At 38.3% G+C, this 27040-nt stretch overlaps 3 protein-coding genes across 4 annotated transcripts; 2 read left to right on the forward strand and 1 right to left on the reverse strand.

The window, feature by feature from the left end:
• Nucleotides 1–528: 528 nt before the first annotated feature.
• Nucleotides 529–10850, forward strand: LOC107458320 (26S rRNA (cytosine-C(5))-methyltransferase NOP2B). The gene is made up of 18 exons (XM_016076525.3): nt 529–991; nt 2732–3084; nt 3192–3370; nt 3501–3564; nt 3670–3803; nt 3892–3975; nt 4076–4150; nt 4242–4313; nt 4408–4481; nt 5462–5514; nt 6014–6123; nt 6488–6556; nt 6652–6726; nt 9084–9176; nt 9264–9343; nt 9418–9517; nt 10042–10334; nt 10478–10850. Exons 2-18 carry the CDS (start codon nt 2793–2795, stop codon nt 10542–10544), a joined length of 1914 nt encoding a protein of 637 aa, XP_015932011.1. The 5' UTR covers nt 529–991; nt 2732–2792; the 3' UTR covers nt 10545–10850.
• Nucleotides 10851–14294: 3444 nt separating this feature from the next.
• On the reverse strand, nt 14295–15436 carry LOC107458276 (uncharacterized). The gene is made up of 2 exons (XM_021126712.1): nt 15149–15436; nt 14295–15083 (listed from the first exon to the last, which is right to left on the reverse strand). Exons 1-2 carry the CDS (start codon nt 15434–15436, stop codon nt 14295–14297), a joined length of 1077 nt encoding a protein of 358 aa, XP_020982371.1.
• Nucleotides 15437–17244: 1808 nt separating this feature from the next.
• Nucleotides 17245–19192, forward strand: LOC127740601 (uncharacterized). 2 transcript variants are annotated; one of them, XM_052251705.1, is made up of 4 exons: nt 17245–17532; nt 18439–18507; nt 18603–18676; nt 19108–19192. In XM_052251705.1, exons 1-4 carry the CDS (start codon nt 17515–17517, stop codon nt 19184–19186), a joined length of 240 nt encoding a protein of 79 aa, XP_052107665.1. In that variant the 5' UTR covers nt 17245–17514; the 3' UTR covers nt 19187–19192. The 2 variants fall into 2 exon arrangements, with proteins under 2 accessions (XP_052107665.1, XP_052107664.1); XM_052251704.1 differs by lacking the exon at nt 19108–19192 and having other exon boundaries at nt 18603–18846.
• The last annotated feature ends 7848 nt before the right edge of the window (nt 19193–27040 follow it).

Below are 27040 nucleotides of genomic sequence, written 5' to 3' on the forward strand. Positions count from 1 at the left end.
CGTCCCGCCTGATTTATAGTTTGATTGAGGTGGAATCATTCGTCGGTTAGTGCCGAGATTCTCGTGACCGACTTGAAGGCGAGATTTTGGGGGAAAGACTGGGATACGTTGAGGGGTTTTTCCGTTATTTTTAATTTTGAGTTAAGCTGACTGAGCTATAACCCGGTTGGTCCGATGTATAAGAGATAAGATACAAATTCAATTTTGGATTTTGGATTTTGAATGCTATATAGAATTTTGATATAATTTTGGATTCTAGACAGAATTGGTATAATTTTGAATTTTAAACTGCTGTAATTCTGAATTTTGCTGTAATTATTGTAATGACTGATGTATGTAATTCTACAATTAAAGGTGCATTAAAACAAAATGCTCTGAAAACCGGGCCGAACCGGCTGGTTCGACCGGTTAACTGTAAACGGACAACAATCACGGCCCGGTTTGTCCCTGAAACCGTTTCTCCAAAAACGATTTGAAAGAAACGGCGTCGTTTTTATTAAATTTGGCTTACTTTCACTCTTTGTTCTGAAGCTCCTTCGTTTTTTCTCCCTTCCTCCCTCCCTTTTTTTCATTCACAGAAACACAGCCAAAAAACCCTAGCACTGTAACCGTACACCACCGCCGCAAGGAGTGGCATACTGCCGCCGTCCGTCCGTCTATCTAGCTTCCCTCGTGCTCCAAGTCTTCAACCCCTGTTCGCTGTTCCGATCGCAGCTGCTTCCTCGAGCTCGGCGTCCGTCGTCTTTGTCTGCTCAGCGCGCTTCCGCCGCCATTTGTTTGCCGTTCACGTTCGCGTCTTGGTTCAGCCGTCGTCTTCGTTCGCGTTCTTCGCCGTTCAAGTTTGCTCGGCGTTCACCGTTCGCGTTCACTCGCTGTTCACCTTTCGGGTTCGCATTCGCGTTCGTCTGGAAGCCACGTTGCTCTGCTTCAAACTCTGCGACCAATCCGCGCGCTCCACCTAGCCGTCGAACTGCTCTCTTTTGTCGCCGCCGTGAGTTCCCTAAACCCGGCACCAGACAATACACTCACACAACACCAATACTCTGCTTCAAACTCTGCAACTTCTTATTTCTATTACAATAAGTAACTATTTGATTTGGTAGTGGTTTGGATTTTTTTCATAGACTGAATTAAAGTATACAATAGACTGAATTCATAGACTGATAATTTGCTAAATTGTTGGGCTGCTGTTGTTTTAATTTGCTAAATTGTTGGTCTTATTTTATTTGCTAAATTGTTGTTGTGTATTTATTGTTGTCTTTGAGATTCTTGCTGGATATTGGTGATCATTGATTTATTATGCGTTTCATGTTTTCATTGTTTTCTTCTTCTGAAGGAAAAAAAAATCTGTTTTCATTGTTTTGTTTCAGAAATCAATTTTTTGTGATCAATGCTCAAACTCTAAATGCTGTTCTGCTGGTTTTGCTGTGTTTGTTTTGTTTCAGAAATCAATTTTTTGTTATCAATGCTCAAACTCTGAATGTTCTTCTGTTTTTGTTTTGTCTCATAAATCAATATTTTGTGATCAATGCTCAAACTCTGAATGTTGTTCTGCTGTTTTTGTTTTGTTTCAGAAATCAATTTTTTGTGATCAATGCTCATACTCTGAATGTTGTTCTGTTTTGTTTTAAGGCTGTGTTTGGAAGAGGTGATTGATTTCTGAGTGTTGTTTTGTTTTTGTTTTAAAGCTGTGTATTGTATTCAATTTTCATTTTGTAGGAAATTCTTTGAGGTATATAAGAATTAAGAAGGAAGACTAGGTATTACTCTGTTGATTCTGGTCTGGTACGAGCTTGAACATAGAATTGAAGAGAGAAATCCTTTATTATTTCATCATTGGCCTATTTTTGGCATTGCATATCATTGTAGTTTGTTTATTTATAGAACTAGTTGTTTATGATCCCCTTTTGAAGTAAAAAATATGCCGTAGAAGAGTGTATAGAACCAGTTGCTTTATTCATTGAATTTTTATAGAATCAGGTGTTGGTTCGATGACCGGTTTGGTTTTCAGAACCTTGGTAACAATAACATGCATTGTTGAAATATTAGGATGGAATGGTGTTCTAGATAGAATGAGTACACTGTATTCTTGCATTAGAGTAATGTTATAATATTTTAAATGTTACTAAATAATAGTAACTAACGGAAGTACTAGAAATAGATAATTTGAATTTGTTGAAATCTGAAAAAGCAATTGATTGTTTCTGTAACTTGTTGATGGAACACTTAAATGATGATTATGATTACTGATGAGTAGTGTTTTTGTTTAGTTGAAAACTTGTTTGTTCAATGTTGGTTCTTTTGGTGGTAGAACATTTTGTATTTGTCATTTATGTGCGTTTTAATTTTCTTTAGTTATAAACTTTTATATTTGAAGTTGTTTATGAACTTTTAATGATAAATTATGGATAATTTATTGTGTGAAATGGTCAAATTTTAAATTTTATTAGTTTAGAAATGATTGAATTTAAATATTTAAAATTATATATTGAATTTTTTTTATAATTTTACCGTATATTTAGTTAAACTGGTACAACCATGGTTCGACTCCGGTTGGACCATTGAACCATTTAACCAGTCACTCGATCGATTAAATGACTGGTCCAGTTCTTGCAACCTTGGATCATATGTTATATATATATGAAAAACCTAATGCATAGGTCTTTTCAACCTGCTGCATTCCGTTCTTTCTGCTAAACCCTAAACCTTAGCCGAGTTAATTTTTTCTCAGCGAAGAAGAAAACATTCTCCCCCCAAATCAGAATCTCTGATACACTCTGCATACGTAGATTATGGCTCCAGCAATTGCAACAAAGAAGAAAGTTTCAAAGAAGCAGAGCCCTGCAAAGCCACCAAAAGAAGCCATGAAAAAGAAGAGCAAGCTTTTAACCCTCAAGCATGATTCTAGTGCTTCAGAATCCGAATATGAAGAAGAAGAGATTCTGCAGCAGCCACAGAATAAAGATGAAGCTCCTGGTGACTTCGATGTTGATTCGGGTTCTGAATCTGACCTATCTTCTGATGGTGATGGTGATGATCCCTTAGTTGATGATTTCCTCCAAGGATCTGATGACGAAGCGGAAGGTGTTGGTTTATTTTCGTGTGCGTTTTTTTGTTGTTAATGTCTTGTTTTTAAACTTTTATTTCTTATTTGTTTGTTGTTTGTTATTCGTTTGTTGTTTGTTATGCAGAGAAAGACTCCGCTTCTGATTCAGGTTCGGGTTTGGATGTTGACTCGGATGAATATGACATTGAAGAGAAGTCGAGAATCATTGATGAGGAAAGGAAGAAGGAAGAAGAAGATGCCGAGGCTGAAATGCAACTCAACATCAAAGAGGAGTCTGATGAGTTTAGATTACCAACCCAAGAGGTTGGTTGGTTGGTTTCTTTATTATTATTATTTGAAATTTTATTGATCCCTTGGCAGTTATGCTTAGTTTTCTAAATAATTGGTGGTAGTTTTGGTAAAAGTAGTTATTTTAGTTCTTTGGTACTTTTAGGAACTTGAGGAGGAGAATCTGCGTCCGCCTGATCTTTCCAATCTACAGAGGAGGATTAAAGAGAGTGAGTTGACTTCCATTGGACTATGCTTGACTGTCTTCATGATTCGTTCAATGCGCTACCTTGTTTGGTTGGTGTTGTGATTGTGTTGGATGTTTGTTTTCCTAGTTGTTCGTGTTCTTTCAAATTTCAAGGCCTTAAAGCAAGAAGGGTCAACGAGAAAGGATTATGTTGAGCAGCTTAAGAAAGATATATGTTCATACTATGGCTACAATGAGTTTCTAATTGGTGCTTTAGTGGAGGTTGGGACGAATTTCTATATTATTCTTAGATAATACTGTTGTATTTGTGAAGGGTTAGCATGAGAAATTATAATTTTGTTTTTCTCAGATGTTTCCCGCTGTCGAACTTATGGAACTAATTGAAGCCTTTGAAAAGCCCAGGCCCATTTGTCTAAGGACTAACACTTTGAAGGTAACATATTCACTCCCAATGCTCAGTGTTTAAATGTTATTATTTAATTATCCATGTTTCTTATTGATTATGTATTTTTTGTGCTCCTCTGTACAATCAGACGCGCAGACGGGATTTGGCAGATGTTTTAATAAATAGAGGAGTAAATCTAGATCCTTTAAGCAAGTGGTCAAAGGTATGAATTCATGTTTTAATTTATGACTCGATGTTTCTCGTATTCCTCTTTTGGTGAAGAAAATACAAGTAACAATCTAAATTTGTGACAGGTTGGACTTGTTGTGTATGATTCTCAAGTACCAATTGGTGCCACTCCGGAGTATATGGCTGGTTTCTACATGGTGCATAGTTTTCCTATTACCATTTTCCCTTTTTGCGTTTGGTTTACTATTGCATGATGTGCATACTTAGGTAAAGTTATTAAATTGTTTGCAGCTTCAAAGTGCAAGCTCCTTTCTACCTGTGATGGCCTTAGCTCCTCAAGAGAAGGAAAGGGTTGTTGATATGGCGTAAGTAATAATTATTGGTGTACACATTATATAAAATCTTTGTATGAAAAATGTTAGTAGGGTACTATATTGACAACTTACATTAATTTTGAAACTTGTGTTAATGTTTCAACCACATGTTCTCAGACAAATAGAGCTGAAATGAAAGACATGGTTTATTTTCGATTTGTATATTCATTGTTTTACCTTTATTTGTTATAACAAAAAATTCCAAAGCGGAAATTGCATTGATGTGATTGTTGTGCAAATATACACATGATGAACATCTATCTCCAAGTATAGAAATACTTATATTAGCTCAAATTTTACTCTATTTACATTATGTCACAGACAAAATGGAGGAAACAAAAAAATTTTGGTAATGCCGTACATTTCTAAATTTAAACTGTACAATTGAAAGCATATCTGTGTTGCAATGATATATCTTTGCCTCAATTGTTGACTTTGTTTTGGATCCTCATTGTTGTTATCTTAGTATGAAGAATTGAAGATGACTCTTATCTGTTGTTATGGTCCTATAGCTATATTATGTCTTTAGAGTGAGCAACTAGGACCAGGAAAATTCTTATGGATGCCTTAGAATTGCTATGTGCCACTTTTAATAGCTAAATTACAAGATTGAGTGATTTATCTATAGCTACATTTATACATATTGATTTACCCATTTTTCCAATTGAATAATCAGCTACTAGAAAAAACAAACCTGTCATAGTTGAATAATCAAATCTGTAATAGACGAATAATCGAACTTGTTTATAGTAGTATAATATTTTTTTATGAGATGCCAAATACATGTTTCTATATGCGGTGGCTGATTAATGGTGAACAAGTAACATGATTGTATTTTTAAATAGATTCTTAAAAAATGATATACTTGAAAGCCTGAATATAAGCACTTCTTGATTTCAATAGCAATGTATAACCCACTTTGCTTGCAATACTTGTGTGATAATTCTGATGCCAGTTTATGCTCTATGCAGGGCTGCACCTGGAGGTAAAACGACATATGTAGCTGCTCTTATGAAGAATACAGGTGGCTATTAAAATTCATGAATCTTTTTTGTAGTTTTCTAATTCCTGTGCATTTTGGGCTGTGTAATTTTTTTTTTTGCATTAAACAAGTAACTTGTTTCTTCATGTATTGCTATTTTCTCTCTGTGTGTTAAACCTATTTGGGATGATCTGACTATTTGCAATATTAATAATGACCAAGAAAGAGGTATATTTTAATAAAATTTAAAGTGGTTGAGTTCCTTATACTCTATGAAAGCTGCTATTTGCCGGCTCATTAAGCATTAGAGAACTTACTGCATCCATAACGAACTTCCCTAACAAGTTGACACTAAACATCATGAGGTGTTAATTTGTTGAATGTTTATGCATGCATGTATGCTCTTTCCGTTGTTTTTTGAGTAGGTATCCTCTATTTTGTTTTATCTAGTAATTCGAATAACTGAATAAAATTGACCATGTTTTGTAATATGTTAGATCCTCTAATTTCTGGTTTCAAATGATTTTTTGGTCTATTACAGGAATTGTTTTTGCAAATGAAATGAAGGTACTACGGCTTAAGTCACTTACTGCAAATTTGCACCGGATGGGGGTGTCAAACACTTTAGTCTGCAATTATGATGGAAGAGAGGTTAGCATCTTCTCTCTAATCAATTACTGTTTATAATTTCTTACCAAAAGATTTTGAAGTTTGATGTCTTTACTGCTACTAAATTGTCTTGTTTGGTTTTGCATTTTTTTTTAACTCCATCTGGCTTGTGTGATGACATGCATAATTTAGTATTTTGGAAAATATTGTATATTGGCTATGGAGTTTTGTTCAATATAAAGCAATACGTACTTTCTGTTATAGTTGTAGCTGTTCATTTTCCTTTTATTGTAGATGTCTGTCTTGATCAAACTCTTCCAAAGAGGAGATTGAACAATTTCATGTATAATCGTCATTTCAACCATGCATGCTAACATCTATTCTGCATTTCTATTGTTTATTTCAGCTTCCAAAGGTGTTGGGTGTCAATGCTGTTGACAGAGTATTATTGGATGCTCCTTGCAGTGGAACTGGGGTAAGAAGCTGGGGATTTTTTTAAGCGATTTCTTCGTGTGCTTGTCTTTTTTCCTCTAGAAACTAGAAATGGAATTGGAATATTTCTGCCGACAGGTTATATCCAAGGATGAATCAGTTAAAACCTCCAAAAGCTTGGAAGACATACAGAAATGTGCGCATCTGCAGAAGGTAAATTTTCTTCTCTACCCCTTTCCCCTTCTTTCTCTTCCTCTTTTTAAGAGGGAAAGGGATGGAAAGAAGGGTTTGAAGAATAAAATGGAGGTTTAACTACTCTGTTAGTCCTTGTAGTTTCACCAAATTTTTAATTAGTCCTTATAGTTTTTTTCTTTTCAATCGACTCTCTCAACCATTTAGTTTTTTTCAATGAGTAAAGTATCGTTTTTGTCCCCAACATTTGCGGTAAATCTTATTTGTGTCCCTAACGTTTAAATTGTCCTATTTGGATCCTTAACATTTATAAAATTGATTCAATGTTATTCTGCCGTCAATTACACATCATGAGCTTTAGTTGGAGTTTTGAAAATTTCTTCTTGAAGTTAGAATACAAATGTCTGGGTCAGAACTGATGATCCACTCCGGTTAGTAACTCATTAAAAGTTAAAACTAAACCTTGCAACATTTACATAATTCACTTTTTTTAGGGACATAATTGAACTTGAACACAAATTTTGGGTACAATATTAAAATCGAACACATCCATGTGAGACTTAATTGAGAATGAATACATCTAGGTGAGAATAGTTGAAAAATACAATTTGATCTATTAGTATAATTGATGGCATGATAACATTGAATCACTTTTATAAACGTTAGGGATACAAATAGAACGATTTAAACGTTAGGGACACAAATAGGACTTACCCCAAATGTTGAGGACAAAAACGATACTGTACTCTTTTTCAATTAGGTCCCTCTTGACAGCAAACGTTAAAAAAACGTTAAGAAAGAATAAATTTACTATTATACCTGTCATTTACGCTTTGAAAATCTCTCATACTAAGTAGAGATCTAATCAAGGATCTAAGCAATTCTGTTATTTCCAAAATGTGAAGCTTATTTTCTAGAATTTTCAACGATGAATTATGCATTGTTTTATCTGAGTGTGACTGAGATAGCAATTGCTAAGAGATTGTTTGTAACAGGTGCTCTTGATGCATTAAAGCTTCGCTTCAGTTATAGTTGTCAACAATAATTAACTCAGAATAAAAACAAGAAGAATCCACCTATGTTAACAACAATAAATCCAAAAAATTAAATAAAAAAACAACAATTAACTCAGAAAAACGACAATCAACAATCACGAAAAAAGAAGAATTAGCTCACAAAAATAAAACTGAAGAAGCTGTGGAGGGCTGGAGGTTTATCGGCGGTGACAAGGAGTGAGCTCGGAGATAGAGAGAGCTTGAACAGAGAGACAAGTCGAGGAGAGGACGAACATCAATGACACAGGAAGAGAACCGCGACGCAGCGTCGGCGAGAAAATAAGTAGCGCGAGCGACAGGGAGGGAGAAGTCTGCAACAGATCTGAGGCACGACGATGAGAGTCAAAGGTGAATGAAACTGATTTGTCAATGTATGGCATGCTAAAATGGGTGAGGGTGGGTTTAGGGTTTTCTGAAAGAGGAATGATGAGAAGAGGGTCGAGGACCTTCGACGACAGCACCCACGGTTTGTCTCCGCAGGCGACGACAATACCCTCTACCCGAGGAGAAGAGTTCGGCAATGAGTTTGAAGTGGGGTGGTGGCTGGGTTTGGCGAGGAGTTCAGTGGACAAAGTGACAATGGAGGGAGTGAAGGAGATGAGTTTTTGTCCGAGTGTGAGAATGATGAGAAGGAGGCTAATTTTGTCTTTATGAAGAAAGAAGGGGAGAGACAATTAGGGATTAAGGAAAAAATTAGGGTATCTTCAATTTGGGAACGGAATATTCTGTTAAATCAAACATTTTTGTCTCGGTAGGGATTTAATTAAAAATAAATAAATGATTCAGGGACCCAATTGAAAGGAAAAAAATTATAGGGAGCTAATTGAAAATTTGACGAAACTATAGGGATTAATAGAGTAATTAAACCTAAAATGGACTTCACATTACACTTCGAATACTTCCTTTACCTCCTTTTCCCTTCAAAATTCATAACTCAAAAATACCCCCTAAAGATTTTTTGTTACGGAGTTTCATGAATTGTGAAAGTGCGAGAGAAATGGTCTATCCCACATTCTCATTACATCAATAACTAATGTTTATAACGGTCATCCTTTTTCTTCACTCTTCTACTTAATTTTGGATTGAAAGATTCAGATGGTGCACGTGTCAAACTGTGATCACTATGAATGATTACTTCTCCCCTATACTTTGAAGTTGATTTTTGTCTTTTGTTTAGAAATAGTTGAAATTAAATGAAATAGACTGGCACTATTAAACTTACAGTGGAAAATATTTCCTCATTTTGGGTCACTATAAGTAATTCTACACATTGTAATATTATACCTTTTTAATCATTATTGAATAGATTCCTTTGTTTTTTAGGAACTCATTCTTGCTGCCATTGATATGGTGGATGCTAATTCAAAATCTGGGGGCTACATTGTTTATTCCACTTGTTCGATCATGGTTGCCGAGGTTAGTTTTTCATTTGCAAATAGTAACTTTCTGTGCTAGTGTTTCCTGTTCTATATATTTCTGAAAGTTCGCTTGGTAAATCTTCAGAATGAAGCAGTTATTGACTATGCACTCAAGAAGAGGGATGTTAAGCTGGTTCCCTGTGGACTTGACTTTGGGCGCCCTGGGTAATGATTATGTTCCTTATCTCTGTAGGTTTGACTATAAAAAATTGTGTTTTGTGACCTTTACTTTCCATCAGATTCATAAGATTTAGGGAGCAACGGTTTCACCCTTCTTTAGAAAAGACAAGGCGGTTCTATCCTCATGTACACAATATGGATGGGTTCTTTGTTGCAAAGGTATATAGGTTGTTGCTATCTTTAGAAATTGCTTTAAAGTCCATTTACACATCCAACAAATTGTATTCGTACAAATCTTTCTGCTATAAAATTGTCAGACATTTGGTGTTACAAAATTGCAGAAAGTTTATAGATTGATAATATCCTTGGCACATGATACAGTATGTTGACAAATTGTGGAGTTCTTACTATTAATAAAAAATGTTGATTATTTATGCTTGTTTAATTTGATTTTTTGATTGATACTTAAATGCTTGTTTACGTTTTTTCTAGAATCAGTTGACCATGGAACTTATTGAGTTGAACATTTTTAAAATAATATTTGTACTTTAATTTTAAACTTTACCTATGGGAGTGTGGAGCTGCTGTTGTTAAAATGTACAATTCTTTTTCTCACCTTACTTCATTTCCAACCATTTGTTGTGCTAAATTAAAGATTGAAAATTAGATACAGCCATGCATTTATTCCCTTGAGCATTGTTATGTCGTGTGTTTTTTATTTTCTCTAAATATGCGTCTTGCAGTTGAAAAAAATGAGCAGCAGAAAGCCAGGTTTAAAACCATCAGAACCATCTGAAGTGGAGGAAGAACAATCCAAGCTTGAGAAGGAAGAAGTGGATGTTGAGAAGCCTAGTAATGATGTTAGAGAAAATGGCAAAGAATCTTCTGAATCTAAATCCAAAAAGACAAAGAAAAGGAAGTTTCCATCTAAACCGATTAACGGCATAAAAGAAAATGGGAAAGTAACTTCTGGATCTAGACCAATAAAGAGGCAGAAAAGGAAATTTCCATCTAAGGAGGAAATTTCAAATTCAAGGTTAAAGTTTTCTCCATGCTTGACTTCTCTCTTTTCCTTCCATATCAATCTTACTAATATATCTGTATCTTGAATATAAATGCAACACTTTAGTAATATGATTGTCTTCCGCTGGAATCCTAAGCTTTTGGTGATGCCTGCAGGGAGGAGAAGAGACGCGCTTTGAGAGAAAACAAGCGCAAAACCGGTAAGCGACAGAGCCAAAAATGAGGAATGGCCATTGGCATCGAACTGACTCGCACTTAATGAAATGGAAGAGTTGTAGTGATTGCCTGCTTTAAGAAGTTTGTCCTGGAATCAGTTCTATCCGGTAATCACACAGCGCAATTTTGTTTGGTTTTAGTTATTTAAGGTAGCATCTAAACATAGTTATAAACCAGAAAAGAAATGTGTACCTTTTTGAATTAATCTTGAGATTTCATTCTAAATACTGTCATCATATCCATTGTACTGTGCTAGTTATCCTTTTTAAGACACTAGCCAAATGTTATAATATTGATAGTGCTTTCATAGTTATGCCTTTAATGGTTACGTGTTGGCGATCAAGTATTTTGTTGTTAGTGTTCCCCTTGGTGGGGTGTGTTAGGAACATTTTCAAAATTAGGATTTATTTGATGTATAAATCAATTATCTTGTTTGAAAATAGAGAAGAAAGAATTGATTTGGTTTAGAAATTTCATGAATTTGTTTAATTGTTTTATTTGTTTAGAATTATTTTTTACACAACATATGCTTAAGTTTCTCAACTTACTCTTTTTCTCTTATATAAATTTGTCGCGATGAAATAAAAAAAATTCTGTATGAATGAATTAAAACTCATTTGGAAATTCTCTAAAATTTTTAAATTTGTTCCGGTCGAGTTCAACAAGTCAGAGACCCAAGTCTGGATGTCCGATCAACCCGGCGGCCTACCGAATCCGAGTCAAGAGGTGATCCGAGCGTCACCTCTCCTTTTGCATGAACCTGGACAGTTGACAGAAGTTTTCAGAGAGGCAAGTCTGCCATCAAGGGTCCACCAAAGTACAGAGTATAAAAAGGGAGGGACCTATCCTTCCCCAAAGGTACGTCACCTAACTCTAACCCTAATAGTCGTCTCTTGTACAGACACTGACTTAAACGTTGGAGTTCTTGCAGGCGGTCCCACCTCATCCTCAACTCATCAGGCCCGAGGAGTCACTCACCGGAACTCTTCGGCATCCATCTCCTAGTCACCTCCACCTTTATCACCTCCAAATCTGACCCGTTCGATACACGAGCTACTGAACATTGGCGCTGTCTGTGGGGACTTTGGCGTGAATGGATTTCCTGTTGGGCCCGGTCGATGAGCAGGAAGAGAGGAAGTGCGTGAAGAGGAGGGAACCCGCCTAATGAGCAGAATAGCATTTATGGCTTCCTCTTGCGAGCATACGAGGACCCCCTCTCGTAGGAATGACCCTCCTTCCTGCTCCCCGGACAGACGCCCCTTCAGGGGTGGGATGCGTAGTGACAACGCAAGGATCACGAGTGCGAAATCTTGAAAGGGAGCTGGCGGCCAAGGATTGCTACCGACCTAGCCCGAGCATCTCCCGTACCCGGTCTCCCCCTAGGAGATCAGAAGCCCAGGGAAGAAGCCCCGGAGGGACCATGCTAGGCGCAGAGCAGACGCTCGATCTCCCTCGACCCATGACGAGTCCGAGGGCCAAGGTAAGACAGAGAGAGGCCAAGAAGGCGGCATGACCCCATAATCATGGGAGCGACTCCTTTTCACCCTTCCATCCTCAAGGTCCGGCTGCCAAAATACTTTGACAAGCCAACAGACATGAGATACGACGGAACCCAAGACCCTCAGGAACACCTGACGGCTTTTAAGGCCTGGATGAACCTTGAGGGTGTTGGCGACGCGATGAGGTGTCGTGCTTTTTCCGTAATCTTGGCACACCGGCAATTCAGTGGTTCAACGCCCTTTCACAGGGGTCCATTTTGACCTTCTCGGACATAACTCGTAGTATTTTAGCACAATTCACCACACGCATCGCCAAAGCCAAACATCCCAATAACCTTTTAGGGATCACCTAAAGAGCTGGTGAGTCGACCAGGAAATTCTTCGACAGATTCAACGACGGGTGCTTGGAAATTGACGGGTAGACCGACCAAGTGGCCAGACTCTGTCTCACGAATGAGTTATTAAACAAAGACTTTAGGAAGCGTCTCACCACCACGCCTGTATAGACCATGCAAGAGATCCAGAACGTGGCGCGGAAATACATCAACGACGAGGAAGTAAGCCAGGTGGTGGCAGCCAACAAACAGCAGCCAGCCAACCCCTCCCCATGTCAAACCAGGCACACGGAAAGGTCAAAAGAGCCCTCCAAGGATGGAGGACCGGCTAAGCCCTTCAAACCCTTCGCCCAAGTTGGAAAGTTCACGAATTATACCCCTCTGACAGTCCCAATCGTCGAGATCTACTAGTAGATCACCGACAAGGGCATCTTGTCGAAACCATGGCAACTAAAGGACAGAACAGGCGGGAACAAGAGCTTATACTGTGACTATCACAAAGGTTTCGGCCACAAAACTTAAGACTTCTTCGACCTAAATGACGCTTTGGAACAGGCAATTCGCGAAGGCAATCTAACTGAGTTCTCTTAGTTCATAAGGGAACCTAGGAGGAGGGAACGCGAGCATTCCGAAGAAGACAGGAGCCTAGTAGTGAAGGCGAGGCAAGGGCCTAACGAGGACAATGACCGTGACCTCATTGTTATTAACGTTGTAGTTGGGAGAGATGCACCCCCTAGATCGAGGTCTGCGACAAAGAAAGATGCTAAGATCTTGGTCGTATCGTCAGGTAACCACGGTACGTAGTCTAGGGAACCACCTAGAATATCGTTTGGGCCAAAAGCCCAATGGTTCCACGACATCCTAGAGAACCCCCCATGGTGATCACGGCAAGAGTCGGAACGCGCTTGGTCAAACGGATCCTCGTCGACACTGGAGCCGACTCCAATATCATGTTTAAAAACGTGTTCGACGCCGTTGGGCTCTGAGAGACCAATCTCAAAACTCATCAGCATGGGGTCGTCAGCCTAGGAGACAATTTCATAAAGCCTGATGGGGTGGTCACCCTCCCAGTTAGCATCGGAGGAGGAGAAGGGAAGAGATCGGTAATGGCAGAATTTGTTGTCCTAAGGGACTCCATAGCCTACATTGTCATCCTAGGGAGGAAGACAATCAATGAATTCTCTGCTGTGATATGCACAAAGTTTCTGAACATGAAGTTTGTCACAGACGACGGATCGGTGGGATCCCTTAGGAGGACCTAGAAACGGTGTTTGCGTGTGACAACGCCGACCTCTCCCTAAGAAAGAAATCGAAGGAAGCAGGGTTTTCTTGGCCGACCTAGATTCCAGCGTAGGTGACAAGCCGAGGCCCGAGCCCGAGGAAAACCTAGAGAAGTTCAAGGTCGGGGACACGGAGGACAAATTCACCTTTGTAAACAAGAACCTCCCCCATAACCTGAAAGAGCCTCTCATTGGGGCCATTAGGGCAAACGGTGATTTGTTCGCTTGGACGCCAGCTGACATGCCAGGGGTAAACCCCGATTTCATGTCCCACCGACTTGCCGTGAAGCCGGATGCCAAGCAAACGACTAGTCTGTTAGAAGCGGGGTTCATCATGGAACTCGAGTACTCGACATGGCTGTCAAATGTAGTCCTCGTAAAAAAGGCAAACGGTCCCTCTCCCCAACATTGACACCTTGGTAGATGCAGCGGCAGGATATCACTTCTTAAGCTTCATGGACGCGTACTCAGGGTATAACCAGATACCGATGCACAGACCTGATGAGGTAAAAATGGCGTTTATAACGCCAGGAGGCACTTACTGCTATAGAGTAATGCCATTTGGCTTGAAGAACGCAGGAGCGACCTACCAGAGACTGATGAACATGGTTTTCAGTGGCCTTATTGGGAAGTCGGTAGAAGTCTATGTCGACGATATCCTAGTAAAAACTAGCCAACCAGAGGACTTGACCTCGACCCCCTTTTGGGTTATCACGTCGACATAGACTTCTACCGACTTCCCAATAAGGTCACTGAAAACCCTGTTCATCAGTCTCTGGTAGGTTGCCCCTGCGTTCTTCAGGCCAAATGGCATTACTCTATAGCAGTAAGTGCTTCCTGGCATTATGAACGCCGTTTTTATCTCATCGGGTTTGTGCATCGGTATCTGGTCTTTGGGACACGCCTTGTTGAGGTCCGAGTAATCGACGCACATCCTCCACTTCTCGTTTGCCTTTTTGACGAGGACTACATTTGACAGCCATGTCGAGTACTCGAGTTTCCTGAAGAACCTCGCCTCTAATAGGCTGGCCGTTTGCTTGGCCACCTTGTCAACTCTCTCTTGGGACATCTTCCTCCGCCTCTGAGCAACGGGCTTGGCATCCGGCTTCACGACAAGTCGGTGGGACATGAAATCAGGGTCTACCCCCGGCATGTTAGTTGGCGTCCAAGCGAACAAATCACCTTTTGCCCTGATGGCCTCCATGAGGGACTTTTTCAGGTTATTTGGGGGGGGTAGTTCTTGTTTATGAAGGTGAATTTGTCCCCTGTGTTCCCGACTTTGAACTTTTTCCAGGTCTCCCTCGGGCTCGGGCCTTGACTTGTCGTCTAACCTAGAATCTAGGTCGGCCAAGACGATCCCAGATGCTTCCTTCGATTTCTTTCTTAGGGAGAGACTGGCGTTGTCACATGCAACCGCCGTTTCTAGGTCCCCCTAAGGAATCCCACCAATCCGTCGTCTGTGACAAATTTCATGATAAAAAACTTAGTGCATATCACAGCAGAGAATTCATTGATTGTCTTCCTCCCTAAGATGACATTGTAGGCTGTGGAGTCCCTCAGGACAACAAATTCCACCATTTTCGCTCTCTTTCCTTCTCCTCCTCTGATGCTAACCGGGAGGGTGACCACTCCACCGGGCTTTATGAAATTGTCTCTTAGGCTGACAACTCCGTGCTGATGAGTTTTGAGATCGGTCTCTCGGAACTCCAGGGTGTCGAACACGTTTCTGAACATGATATTAGAGTCGGCTCTAGTGTCGACGCTGATCCATTTGACCAAACCCATTCCGACTCTTGCTGTGATCACCATGGGGGGTTCTCTGGGATGTCGTGGAACCACTGGTCTTTTGGCCCAAACGATATTCTAGGTGGTTCCCTAGACGATGTTTCGTGGCTACCTGACGATACGGCCAAGATCTTAGCGTCTTTCTTTGTCGCAGATCTCGAACTAGGGGGTGCATCTCTCCCGACTACAACGTTAATAACAGTGAGGCCGCGGTCATTGTCCTCGTTAGGCCCTTGCCTCGACTTCACTAATCGGCTCCTATCTTCTTCAGGACGCTCGCGTTCCCTCTTCCTTGGTTCCCTTATGAACTGAGAGAACTCAGTTAGTTTGCCTTCGCGAATTGCCTCTTTCAAAGCGTCCTTTAGGTCGAAGCAATCTTGAGTTTTATGGCCGAAACCTTTGTGGTAGTCGCAGTATAAGTTCTTGTTCCCGCCTGTTCTTTCCTTCAGTTGCCGTGGTTTCGACAAGATGCCCTTGCGGTGATCTGATGGTAGACCTCGACGATTGGGGCTGTCAGAAGGGGGTATAGTTCGGGAACTTTCTGACTCGGGGGAAGGGTTTGAAGGGCTTAGCCGGTCCTCCGTTCATGGAGGGCTCTTTCGACCTCTCCGTGTGCCCGGTTTGACGTGGGGAAGGGTTGGCTGGCTGCCTGTCGTTTGTTGGCCGCCACCACCTGGCTCACTTTCTCGTCGTTGATGTATTCTCGCACCACATTCTGGATCTCTTGCATGGTCTATACAGGCTTGGTGGTGAGATGCTTTCTAAAGTGTTCGTTTAATAACCCGTTCGTGAGACACAGACTGGCCACTTAGTCGGTCAACCCGTCAATTTCCTAGCACCCGTCGTTGAATCTGTCGAGCAATTTCCTGGTCGGCTTACCGGCTCTTTAGGTGATCCCTAAAAGGTTAATGAGATGTTTGGCTTTGATGATGCGTGTGGTGAATTGTGCTAAATACTGCGAGTTATGTCCGAGAAGGTTATAATGGACCCCTGTGAAAGCGCGTTGAACCACCGGACCTGCCAAGGACACGGGAAAAGCACGACACCTCACCGCATCGCTAAAACCCTCGAGGTTCATCCTGGGCTCAAAGGCTGTCAGGTGTTCCTGAGGGTCTTGGGTTCCGTCGTATCTCATGTTTGTTGGCATGTCAAAGTGTTTTGGCAGCCGGACCTTGAGGATGGAGGGGTGAAAGGGAGTCGCTCCCATGATTATTGGGTCACGCCGCCTTCTCGGCCTCTCTTTGTTCTCACCTTGGCCCTCGGAGTAATCATGGGTCGAGGGAGATCGAGGGTTTGCTTTGCGCCTAGCATGGTTCTTCGGGGGCTTCTTCCTCGGGCTTCCGATCTCCTAGGGGAAATAGGGTACGGGAGATGCTCGGGCTGGGACGGTAGCGATTCTTGGCCGCTAGCTCCCTTTCAAGGTTTTGCACTCGTGATCCTTGCATTGTCACTACCCGTCCCCCCGAAGGGGGTCTATCCGAGGAGCGGGAAGGAGGGTCGTTCCTACGAGAGGGGGTCCTCGTACGCTCGCGAGAGGAAGCCATGGAGGCTATTCTGCTCATCAGGCGGGTTCCCTGCTCCTCATGCACTTCCTCCTCTTCCTGTTCATCGACCGGGCCCATCAGGAAATCCATTCAAGCCAGAGTTTCCACAGATGGTGCCAATGTTCCGTAACTCGTGTATTGAACGGGTTGGATCTGGAGGTGATGAAGGTGGGGGGTGACTGGGAGATGGATGCCGGAGAGTTCCGGTGAGCGACTCCTCAGGCCTGATGAGTTGAGGATGCGGTGGGACCACCTGCAAGGACTCCAATGCTCAAGTCAGTGTATGTACAAGAGGCGGCTATTAGGGTTAGATCACTCTACTTTTATACTTTGTACTTGGGGTAGGCCCTTGATGGCAGACTCGCCTCTCTGGAAGCTTCTGCCAGCTGTCCAAGTTCATGCAAAAGGGGAGGTGACGCTCGGATCACCTCTTGACTCGGATTCGGTAGGCCGTCGGGTCGGTCGAACATACGAACCCGGGTCTCTGGCCTGTTGGACTGGGCCGGAACATGATTCATACACATTACAGGAAAAATGTTACTTATGGCATCAGTTAGTAAACATTGCAACTATATCCAAACCTTATAAATTCTTTCCTATCCTAATTAGCTGAAGTATGTAGGAGACACCCTAACTTGCTATAGTTTAATGGTTGGTTAGATCTAACAACATTTTCTTTTTATCTTGATGCTCTAAGAAAAACATCTCTATCTGTGTAACAATATTTTATTGGACGTGTATATTAATGAGTGAGGACTGGGAAATATGACAAATACTTGATCTACTATTCTATAGTATCACCATTTTACTATATGGAAAAACACTTAAAATTTTTCATAAATTAATTTTCATATGGAAAGGAAATTGGTATAATGCACTATATTAGTTATCGGTGAAATTTACGTATTTGTGATGACAACATCTTTTTGTAATTTGTGAAAAGTATAAACGACTAATGAAAGTTTTTTGCAATATGTGAAAAGTCTTTTAGATCGATGGTTGCTTTTCGCAACCTGCAAATTGTGTGAGATATCAGCATGTATTTTCTTTTCGGAAGTTAAAAGAAAGAGGTAGACCTATTTATCTATATACAGGTAATTCACTTACTTGGTTTATTTTAATAAAAAATACCAATTTTGAATTCAGATTAAAATTTTTACACCGTAATTTTCCATCTCTTATAAAAAATATTAAAACAATATCTAAAAGAGCGATAATGTTAGGGGGACAAAAAAAAAACGGTTAGAACTTGTCTAATTTATCATGCATTAATTGTCACAACAATTAATGAATATTAAATAAGACAAGTAATACATATGTAGCTGTTCATTTTCTTTTTATTGTAGATGTCTGTCTTGATCAAACTCTTCCAAAGAGGAGAATCAATGTTTTCATGTATAATCGTCATTCCAACCATGTATGCTAACATCTATTCTGCATTTCTATTGTTTATTTCAGGTTCCAAAGGTGTCGTGTGTCAATGCCGTTGACAAAGTATTATTGGATGCTCCCTGCAGTGGAACTGGGGTAAGAAGCTGGGGATTTATTTAAATGATTTCTTCGTGTGCTTGTCTTTTTTCCTTTAGAAACTAGAAATGGAATTGGAATTTTTCTGCCGACAGTTATATCCAAGGATGAATCAGTTAAAACCTCCAAAAGCTTGGAAGACATACAGAAATGTGCGCATCTGCAGAAGGTAAATTTTCTTCTCTACCCCTTTCCCCTTATTTGTCTTCCTCTTTTTCAGAGGGAAAGGGATGGAAAGAAGGTTTTGATGAATAAAATGGAGGTTTAACTACTCTGTTCCTTGTAGTTTCACCAAATTTTCAATTAGATCCCTATAATTTTTTTCTTTTCAATTGAATCTCTTAACTATTTATTTTTTTTCAATTCGATCCCTCTTAACAGTAAACGTTAAGAAAACATTAAGAAAGAATAAATTTACTATTATACCTATTGTTTACGCTTTAAAAATCTCTCATACTCAGTAGAGATCTAATTAAGGATCTAAGCAATTCTGTTATTTCCAAAATATGAAGCTTATTTTCTAGAATTTTCAATGTATTGTGATAAGTATGAATGGATGGATGTCCATTTAATATATTGTGATTTTCTTCACAATATTAGGTGGCCAACTTTCTCAAGATTGAAGGAATCAATTTTTAAGATAGATGCAAATAAATGTACTATGAAAAGTAAGGCTTAATATGTGTATAAATAGAGGTTAAACCTCACTACGTAGCACATAGTTACACAACAATAAGAATATTAACATTACTACTAGAGCTAACTAATTATATTTCTATACATTATATTTGTTATCTCTTTTTTATTTATTTATTTAGTTATTTTACAACAGTTTATCAGCACGAGACTCTGATAAAATTTTTAGGAAGACTCAGGTAACAAATTTTCATTATGTCAAAACTCTCTCATCTTGAATTCAATGCTCTTGATATATCTGGAAACAATTATTTATCATGGATACTAGATGTTGAAATCCATCTTGATTCAATAGATCTTGGAGATACCATTAAGGCTGAAAATAATGCATCCCAGAAGGATAAAGCTAAAGCCATGATTTTTCTTCGTTGTCATCTTGACGAAGGATTGAAAAATGAATATCTCACATTAAAAGATCCTGCAAATATTTGGAAAGACTTTGAAGAAAGGTACAATTATAAAAAAACGGTGATACTTCCTCAAGCCCGATATGAATGGACACACTTGCGTCTACAGGATTTTAAATCCATAAATGAATATAATTCTGCAATGTTTCGAATCAACTCACGAATGAAATTATATGGAGAAAAGATAACTGACCATGATATGTTGGAGAAAACTTTCTCAACCTTCCATGCCTCGAATGTGCTCCTGCAGCAGCAGTATCGAAAAAAAAGGTTTAAAAAATATTTTGAGTTAATTTCTTGCCTTCTTGTTGCTGAACACAACAATGAGTTGCTATTGAAAAATCATGAAGCGCGCCCAACTGGCGCTGTCCCATTTCCTGAAGTAAATGCGGCAAATTACCCCAGAAGAGGTAAATGGCAAGATTCTAATAACAAGAAAAATTATGGAAGGAAAAAGAATTATATTCAAAAGAGAGGATCTCACTAGAAGTGGGATAAAGAAAGAAATATCGGGTAGAATAAATCAATAGAGGATAAGTGTTTCCGTTGTGGTGGAAAGAGCCATTCGTCACGTACCTGTCGTACTCCAAGGTACCTAGTCGATCTTTACCAGACATCTTTGAAAAAGAATGACAAGGGAAAAGAGTCGAATTTTGTTTCAAATGATGTTGAAAATTCCACCATTCATTATGATGTATCTGATTTCTTTGAGGATTCTAAAGGAAATATTGTTCATTTGATCAATGATGGAATAGTTTAATGTGTGAGATTGTTAAGTATTCATGTAAATAAATAATGTAAAAAACTTGTTGTTAAGTTTTATTTTCTATGTATTTAAGTTTCAAATATGATGGATATAAATAATGAAATATTAATGTTTATGAATTTTGAAATCATTAAATATGTTATGTTTTAAAATAAAATTTTTGTATATGACATTATTTTTATGTGCAGTATTTCTTAGAAAAATAATTTCGATCAAGTATTCAATTTAACTGTGCATACTACTCATATTATTATTATTTGTCTTTGAAGAAAATGGCAAGGATATGTAATGAAGATGTATGCCTTGCGGATAGTGCGAGTTCACACACTATTCTAAAAAATGATATATATTTTACCCATTTTATGCCAAAAGAAGAATGTGTTAATATTATTATTGGCTCAAGCAATGTGATTGAAGGCTCCGGAAGAGCAATAATTTTGTTTCCCGGAGGTACAAAATTCATAATAAATAATGCACTGTTGTCTACCAAGTCTCGAAGAAACTTGTTGAGCTTTAAAGATATTCGTCGAAATGGATATCATATTGAGACTATGAATGAGAGAAGTCATGAGTACTTATGTATCACAACTCATGATTCAAATAAAAAGGTTATATTAGAAAAATTGCCCTCACTTTCATCTGGGTTATATTATACCAAGATTAGTGCAATTGAATCACATGCTACTGTAAACCAGAAGTTTACTAGCCCAAATGAATTCATAACTTGGCACGACCGATTGGGTCATCCGGGAACAACCATGATGAGAAAAATTATTAAAAACTCCCATGGACATTCACTAAAGAACTAGAAGATTCTTAAAACTAGTGAATTTTGTTGTGCTGCATGTTCTCAGGGAAGTTAATTTTAAGACCATCACCAGTAAAGGTTGGATTTGAGTCCCCTGAATTCCTAGAAAGGATTCAAGGTGATATATGTGGACCTATTCATCCACCATGTGGATCTTTTAGATATTTTATGGTCTTGATAGACGCATCTTCGAGATGGTCACATGTGTGCTTATTGTCCTCTCGCAACCTGGCGTTTGCGAGATTATTGGCTCAAATTATTCGATTAAAAGCACAATTTCCAGAAAATTCAATCAAAGCAATTCGTCTTGATAATGCTGGTGAATTTACTTCCCAAGCTTTTGATGCTTATTGTATGGCTAATGGAATAAGTGTTGAACATCCAGTAGCTTATGTTCACACACAAAATGGGTTAGCAGAATCGCTTATTAAATGCCTCCAATTAATTTCTAGACCATTGCTTATGAGAACAAATCTCCCAACCTCGGTTTGGGAGCATGTTATTTTACATGCCGCAGCACTTATTCGTTTGAGGCCAACGAGTTACCATCAGTTCTCTCCTATGCAATTAGCATTTGGCCAGCAGCCAAATGTTTCCCATTTAAGAATATTTGGGTGTGCGATATATGTTCCCATTGCACCACCTAATCGCACCAAAATGGGATCCCAAAAAAAATTGAGGATATATGTTGGATATGATTCTCCCTCTATAGTGAGATATCTTGAGATATAAGGGGGAGTACTGTGACTTTCTTCACAATATTGGGCGGCCAACTTTCTCAAAATTGAAGGAATCAATCTTCAAGATAGATGCAAATAAATGTACTTTGAAAAGCAAGGCTTAGTATGTGTATAAATAGAGGTTAAACCTCACTACGTAACACATAGTTACACTACAATAAGAATATTAACATTACTACTAGAGCTATCTAATTATATTTTTATACATTATATTTGTTACCTCTTCTTTATTTATTTATTTAGTTAGATGAATTATTCATTGTTTTATCGGAGTGTGACTGAGATAGCAATTGTTGAGAGATTGTTTGTAACAGGTGCTCTTGATGCATTAAAGCTTTGCTTCAGTTATAGTTGTCAACTCTTTGAATTGCAAATAGTAAAATAACTCCAAATAAGCATCCAAAACTCTTTATTAAGATGATGTTCCAAAGTACTAAAGGGAGTGTTAAAAACAGAACAAGATAGCTTTTTGGCCATACCATATTTACATGCCCTCAAAAGCTTATTACATAATAATCGAAAGTCTTAACTTGACTACTTGAGTGCAATGAAGGCAAGGGCTTGCCATCAACCTCTTCTCTAATAACCCTTTTGTATGTAAGCATTCAGACGATCGAGCTCCTGTCTGTACTCGCTCACCACCGCACAAACCACATCTCCGACGGACACCATGCCCATCATTCCCTTATCATTGATTACAGGAATGTGTCTGATTCTTTTGTCTGGAGAAGAGAAATGAAAGATGAACCTGATCTCAAGTGTTCATTTTTATTTTGAACCAAAATAGTTGTCAATATAGAAAAATTAAGTGGCATTAATTATTGTTTTCCCATAATAACTCAATTAAATGAAGGAGTAAGTGACAAGAGAGTGTAAGTATGAGACAAGAATTAATGAGGACAATCTTGTACAATCAGTTAAATGAATCTAAATCTACAATTGTTTCAACCATTTCCTTAATTCATATGTGTGACTAGAATTGGACAAATATTTTGTATTAGAAGGGTAGATGACCAAAATCTTTTGCCAAATATTAAGTCCTAGAATAATTCATGCATGATTGTTGACTATTCTGGATAAATTAATATGTGCACTATGGTTATTTCAAAAATTATAGTTTTGCGTTTTTCAACCAAGCTATAACCTTTTATATTCATTAACTTTTCTCATGAAGGATCATAGAGTGATGAGCTTGTTCTGCAGCCACCAAATAACAATTATAGTTGTCGTTACATGTTTTAAACGAAAACAAATAAAGAAGGCTTTCATGGTTTGCACAAACTCTTGCATCCGAATCAATCTAATGCATGCATATTCCAATTGGGTAGGGGACCACTAATTAGATGATTCATAAAGTTTTAAAAAGTGTTAAATGAATAAAAGAAAATGCAAGTGCCAAAAGCAAAAGATATTCCCCTAAATAATAAAGGACAACAACTTATACCTCTTTGTCATGATATCTCTAACCTTAGTTAACTTGGATGATCTTCCCTGCACGATATCTTCCTGATCTGAGGTAATCTGGATAACATGATGATAGAACATTAGAACTTGTTACATAAACAACCTAGTGACAACTTCAACTCACTTTCATTGTAGTATATTATTGGACGACATAAACTGTCTACAATCAAATTTTGTTAGGCTGCGTTTGGTTTTAAAAACATAACAAAACAAGACACTAGAAATAGAAAAATTTAGAATAAATAATAAAAAGTCTAATTTATTTTATTTTTTCTTTTACACAAAATTTAGAAAGAAAAATAAGATAGTGAAAAATATAATTGTGAAAAATTAATAATGATAATAATAAAAAATGTCTCTGCTCAATATCTCTATATCCTTTTTGTTAGAAATGATTCAAAAAGTACTTCTACTCGATTTCAAACAGCTCAAGTACCTCTTCTAAACTTTTTAAACCACCTAGGCTCAAGGCTCAATTGTCTGTGGTTGTTCAGACGCCTTATTTCGGAACAAGTAGTTAACTTGCTATTTAAATTATCATTCAAATATTATGTTTTCTTTCAATATAATTTATATTGGTGTTAGTATGTACCAAAAAAATATTGGTGTTATTTTTTTTCTCTTTAGAGTTTTGGTGATTTAATATATAATTAATTTTTTTATATATACGAATTTTTTATTTAAATAAATTTAAAAAATATTTTATTAATTGAAATAAATAATTTTAAAAATATTTGCGAAAATACGTAGAATGTCTTATCTCGTTTACAGTATAAATGAGATAAGTTTACGAAACGAGATAAGATAGATCGAATTACACCTGTATATCTCGTTTACAGTGTAAACGAGATATAGTAAAACAAATTTTCAATAGCTATAAAAGGATGCGCAAGTATTGGCATTCTCCACACACATTTTATATATTCTTTTTCTTTTTTTTTAAAAAAAAATAGGCAAAATATCCGATAGTAGCGAATATATGGTTGTCTGTGTGTATTCCAATTGTCGTATGAAAAACAGTGACAATAGAGTGATATTTGAGTGTGATAATCCGTTACTGTTATGCACTCGGCGAGTAAGTTCTTTGTCCGAGTTGAAGAGTCTGATATTGAGTAACCTTGGTGGTTCAGGGAGAAAAGAGATTAGAAGGGTGGGATATAGGTTTCTTGTACCGTTGGAAAATAGAATTTTTCGTTTTTGTCTGTTTCGGCTCCAGGGCGACGAACATGTGCGCCTCATGTTTGACATCCATGGGAGAATTATGGTGGAACAAGTAATGAAATTTTCTGCCGAGGTTGGTAATGTTGGTGGCGGTGGATCTGTATGTCTACTCGACTTTTGTGCAGGATGATCCACCTCTCGCACCACCACCAATTCATGTTGCTAGTTTAGTGGAAGACATGGACGTGGATGATGAAGACTTCGACGAAGAGTATGTTGCAGATAGCAACGATAGCTAGTGATTCTTTTGAAGGTGATGATGATGAGGAGTTTGTACCAGAGATGCCGGTAGAGGCTGTGATGAGTTATGTTTTGTCTCTTTCCATCCGATTTCGGTGCTATCAGATATACCAAGTCACTATCATGCATTAGATCTGGACGCGATGCATGAGAAATTTTCATTTTCCAACACCATAGAAGACGATTACAACCTAGACGGTGGGGTGGAATTTTGAGTCGGCCACAGATTCAAAAGTAGAGATGCATTAATGCAGGGTATGAAAAACTATAGCATACGCAGAAATGCTGAGTACCAAGTGGTTGAATCGGACTGCTTAAAGTACCATGTACATTGCTGCCAAGCTGCAACTGGATGTTCCTGGAGTCTCCGTGTAGCCCTCCGACAGAACTTCGGATACTGGTGAGGTCAAGTTTAATTATGTCGTATTTAGTCATTTATCATTGTTAAATCTGGTGTAGTTTCCAACCATGATTGTTCTATTTCGCTAGGAAAGTCCAGATGGTTGGTAGAGCGCATACGTGTTTAGTACCCACCATGTCCTAAGACCATTGATAGTTGGACAGCAATCTTATCTGCAATGTCATCTTGCTCGTGATACAGTCCAACCCATCTGTCAGCATCCCTATCCTACAGGGTTCAGTTCGACAAAACTATCACTTCAAATCCTCGTATAGAAAAGTTTGGATAGCGAAGAAAAAGGAAATTGCGCATATATACGGGGACTGGGAAGAGTCATACAACAAGGGCGTTCCATGCTTATTGTGTTAAACACATGGCGCAAACTTCATGTCTCGTTTCAAGTAGTGGTAGCCACCAAAGATGGACCAGATTGTTCGACTTATCCGTCATCAGGTATCCCCCAATCAATAACATGATGTAACACTTTGCATACTGTCGGAGTGTGTCTAGTTCAGTGGTGTCGGGCAAATGTCGGACTCGGTTCCAAAACCATGTCAGCTTCAACAAGAAAGACTCCTTCCTCTGCGCTCCCTACTGTTGAACCACTGGAGGCCTGGCACCATGTAGTCGCTCCACCAACTCCTACGTCTCAATGCTGTACCATCTGTAGAAATCACAGAAGCACCCCAATTGACTCCCTATGCGCGCGTAGTTCGAGGTGGTACGCAACGTCCTGCAGAATGATGATGCACTCATCCCATGGCATGCAGGTGGAACGTATGGGTCTCCGGACGCCAGCGCTCTACGAATACCGTGATCAGGGAGTTGTCAAAGACGAAGTCTGTAAGAGACACCATGTCGCCGAAGCCAGCCTCCCTCAAATACGAGATGATGACGTCCGGTAGTAGAAGTGTGTGACTCACTCGTCAAGGAAGAATTAGGCGAGACCTGAAAATGATTCATACCCTATCAATGATCTGTTGCTAACGATACATTCAACTACCTGAACTATAAATTATATTCTAGTTATTGACAAGTGTCCTAACCATGACTGTATATATGCGATAACATAAACGTGAAGATAACAAAACTAACCGCGAAATCGGCTGTCCCGGTGACGTGCCATATCGCGTTCAATCAATTGATGTTCGGATCACATGTGCATCTGCGCGCGCCATTTTATTTTTACTTAATAATATGGTCAGAAAAGGATAGAAAAAAAGAAAAAGTGGTGAAAAGGTTAAAAATGGGACCCAGAACGTCATTGTGAATGATATATATATATATATATATATTATAAATAAATTATCAATAAATATTTTTTAAATTATTTATTTTAATAAATAAATTTTTTTAATTTATTTAAATTAAAAACGTATTATTTTCATTTTCTGATGGTTTTAATCAAGCCTTATTAGTTGCTTCCTCTTTAAAATTAATTAAGTCATTACAATAATTATTGAAACAAATAGATCAATTTGCTGATGATATCAAATAATGTTACATATAAATCAGTTGTATATTATATCATATCGCATTCGTAAATAATATGTTTATCTCTTAATTATGTAGTACTAATCTAAAAATCATACAAACACACATACTTGATTAAATGATAAGATACCACCTAATGAAATTCAATAAGTTAATACAAAATACAAAATAAAATAAAAAACATTATTTCAAATTCGAAACAGCCAAGTAGCCAACTATAATGCTGCATCATATCATACATATGGAAATATTTGACTACGTTAGCTATAGATTAAAATCAATTACTAAAATTAGTTA

This window comes from Arachis duranensis, chromosome 7 (genome assembly GCF_000817695.3).
Source record: "Arachis duranensis cultivar V14167 chromosome 7, aradu.V14167.gnm2.J7QH, whole genome shotgun sequence".
Lineage (NCBI taxonomy): Eukaryota > Viridiplantae > Streptophyta > Magnoliopsida > Fabales > Fabaceae > Arachis > Arachis duranensis.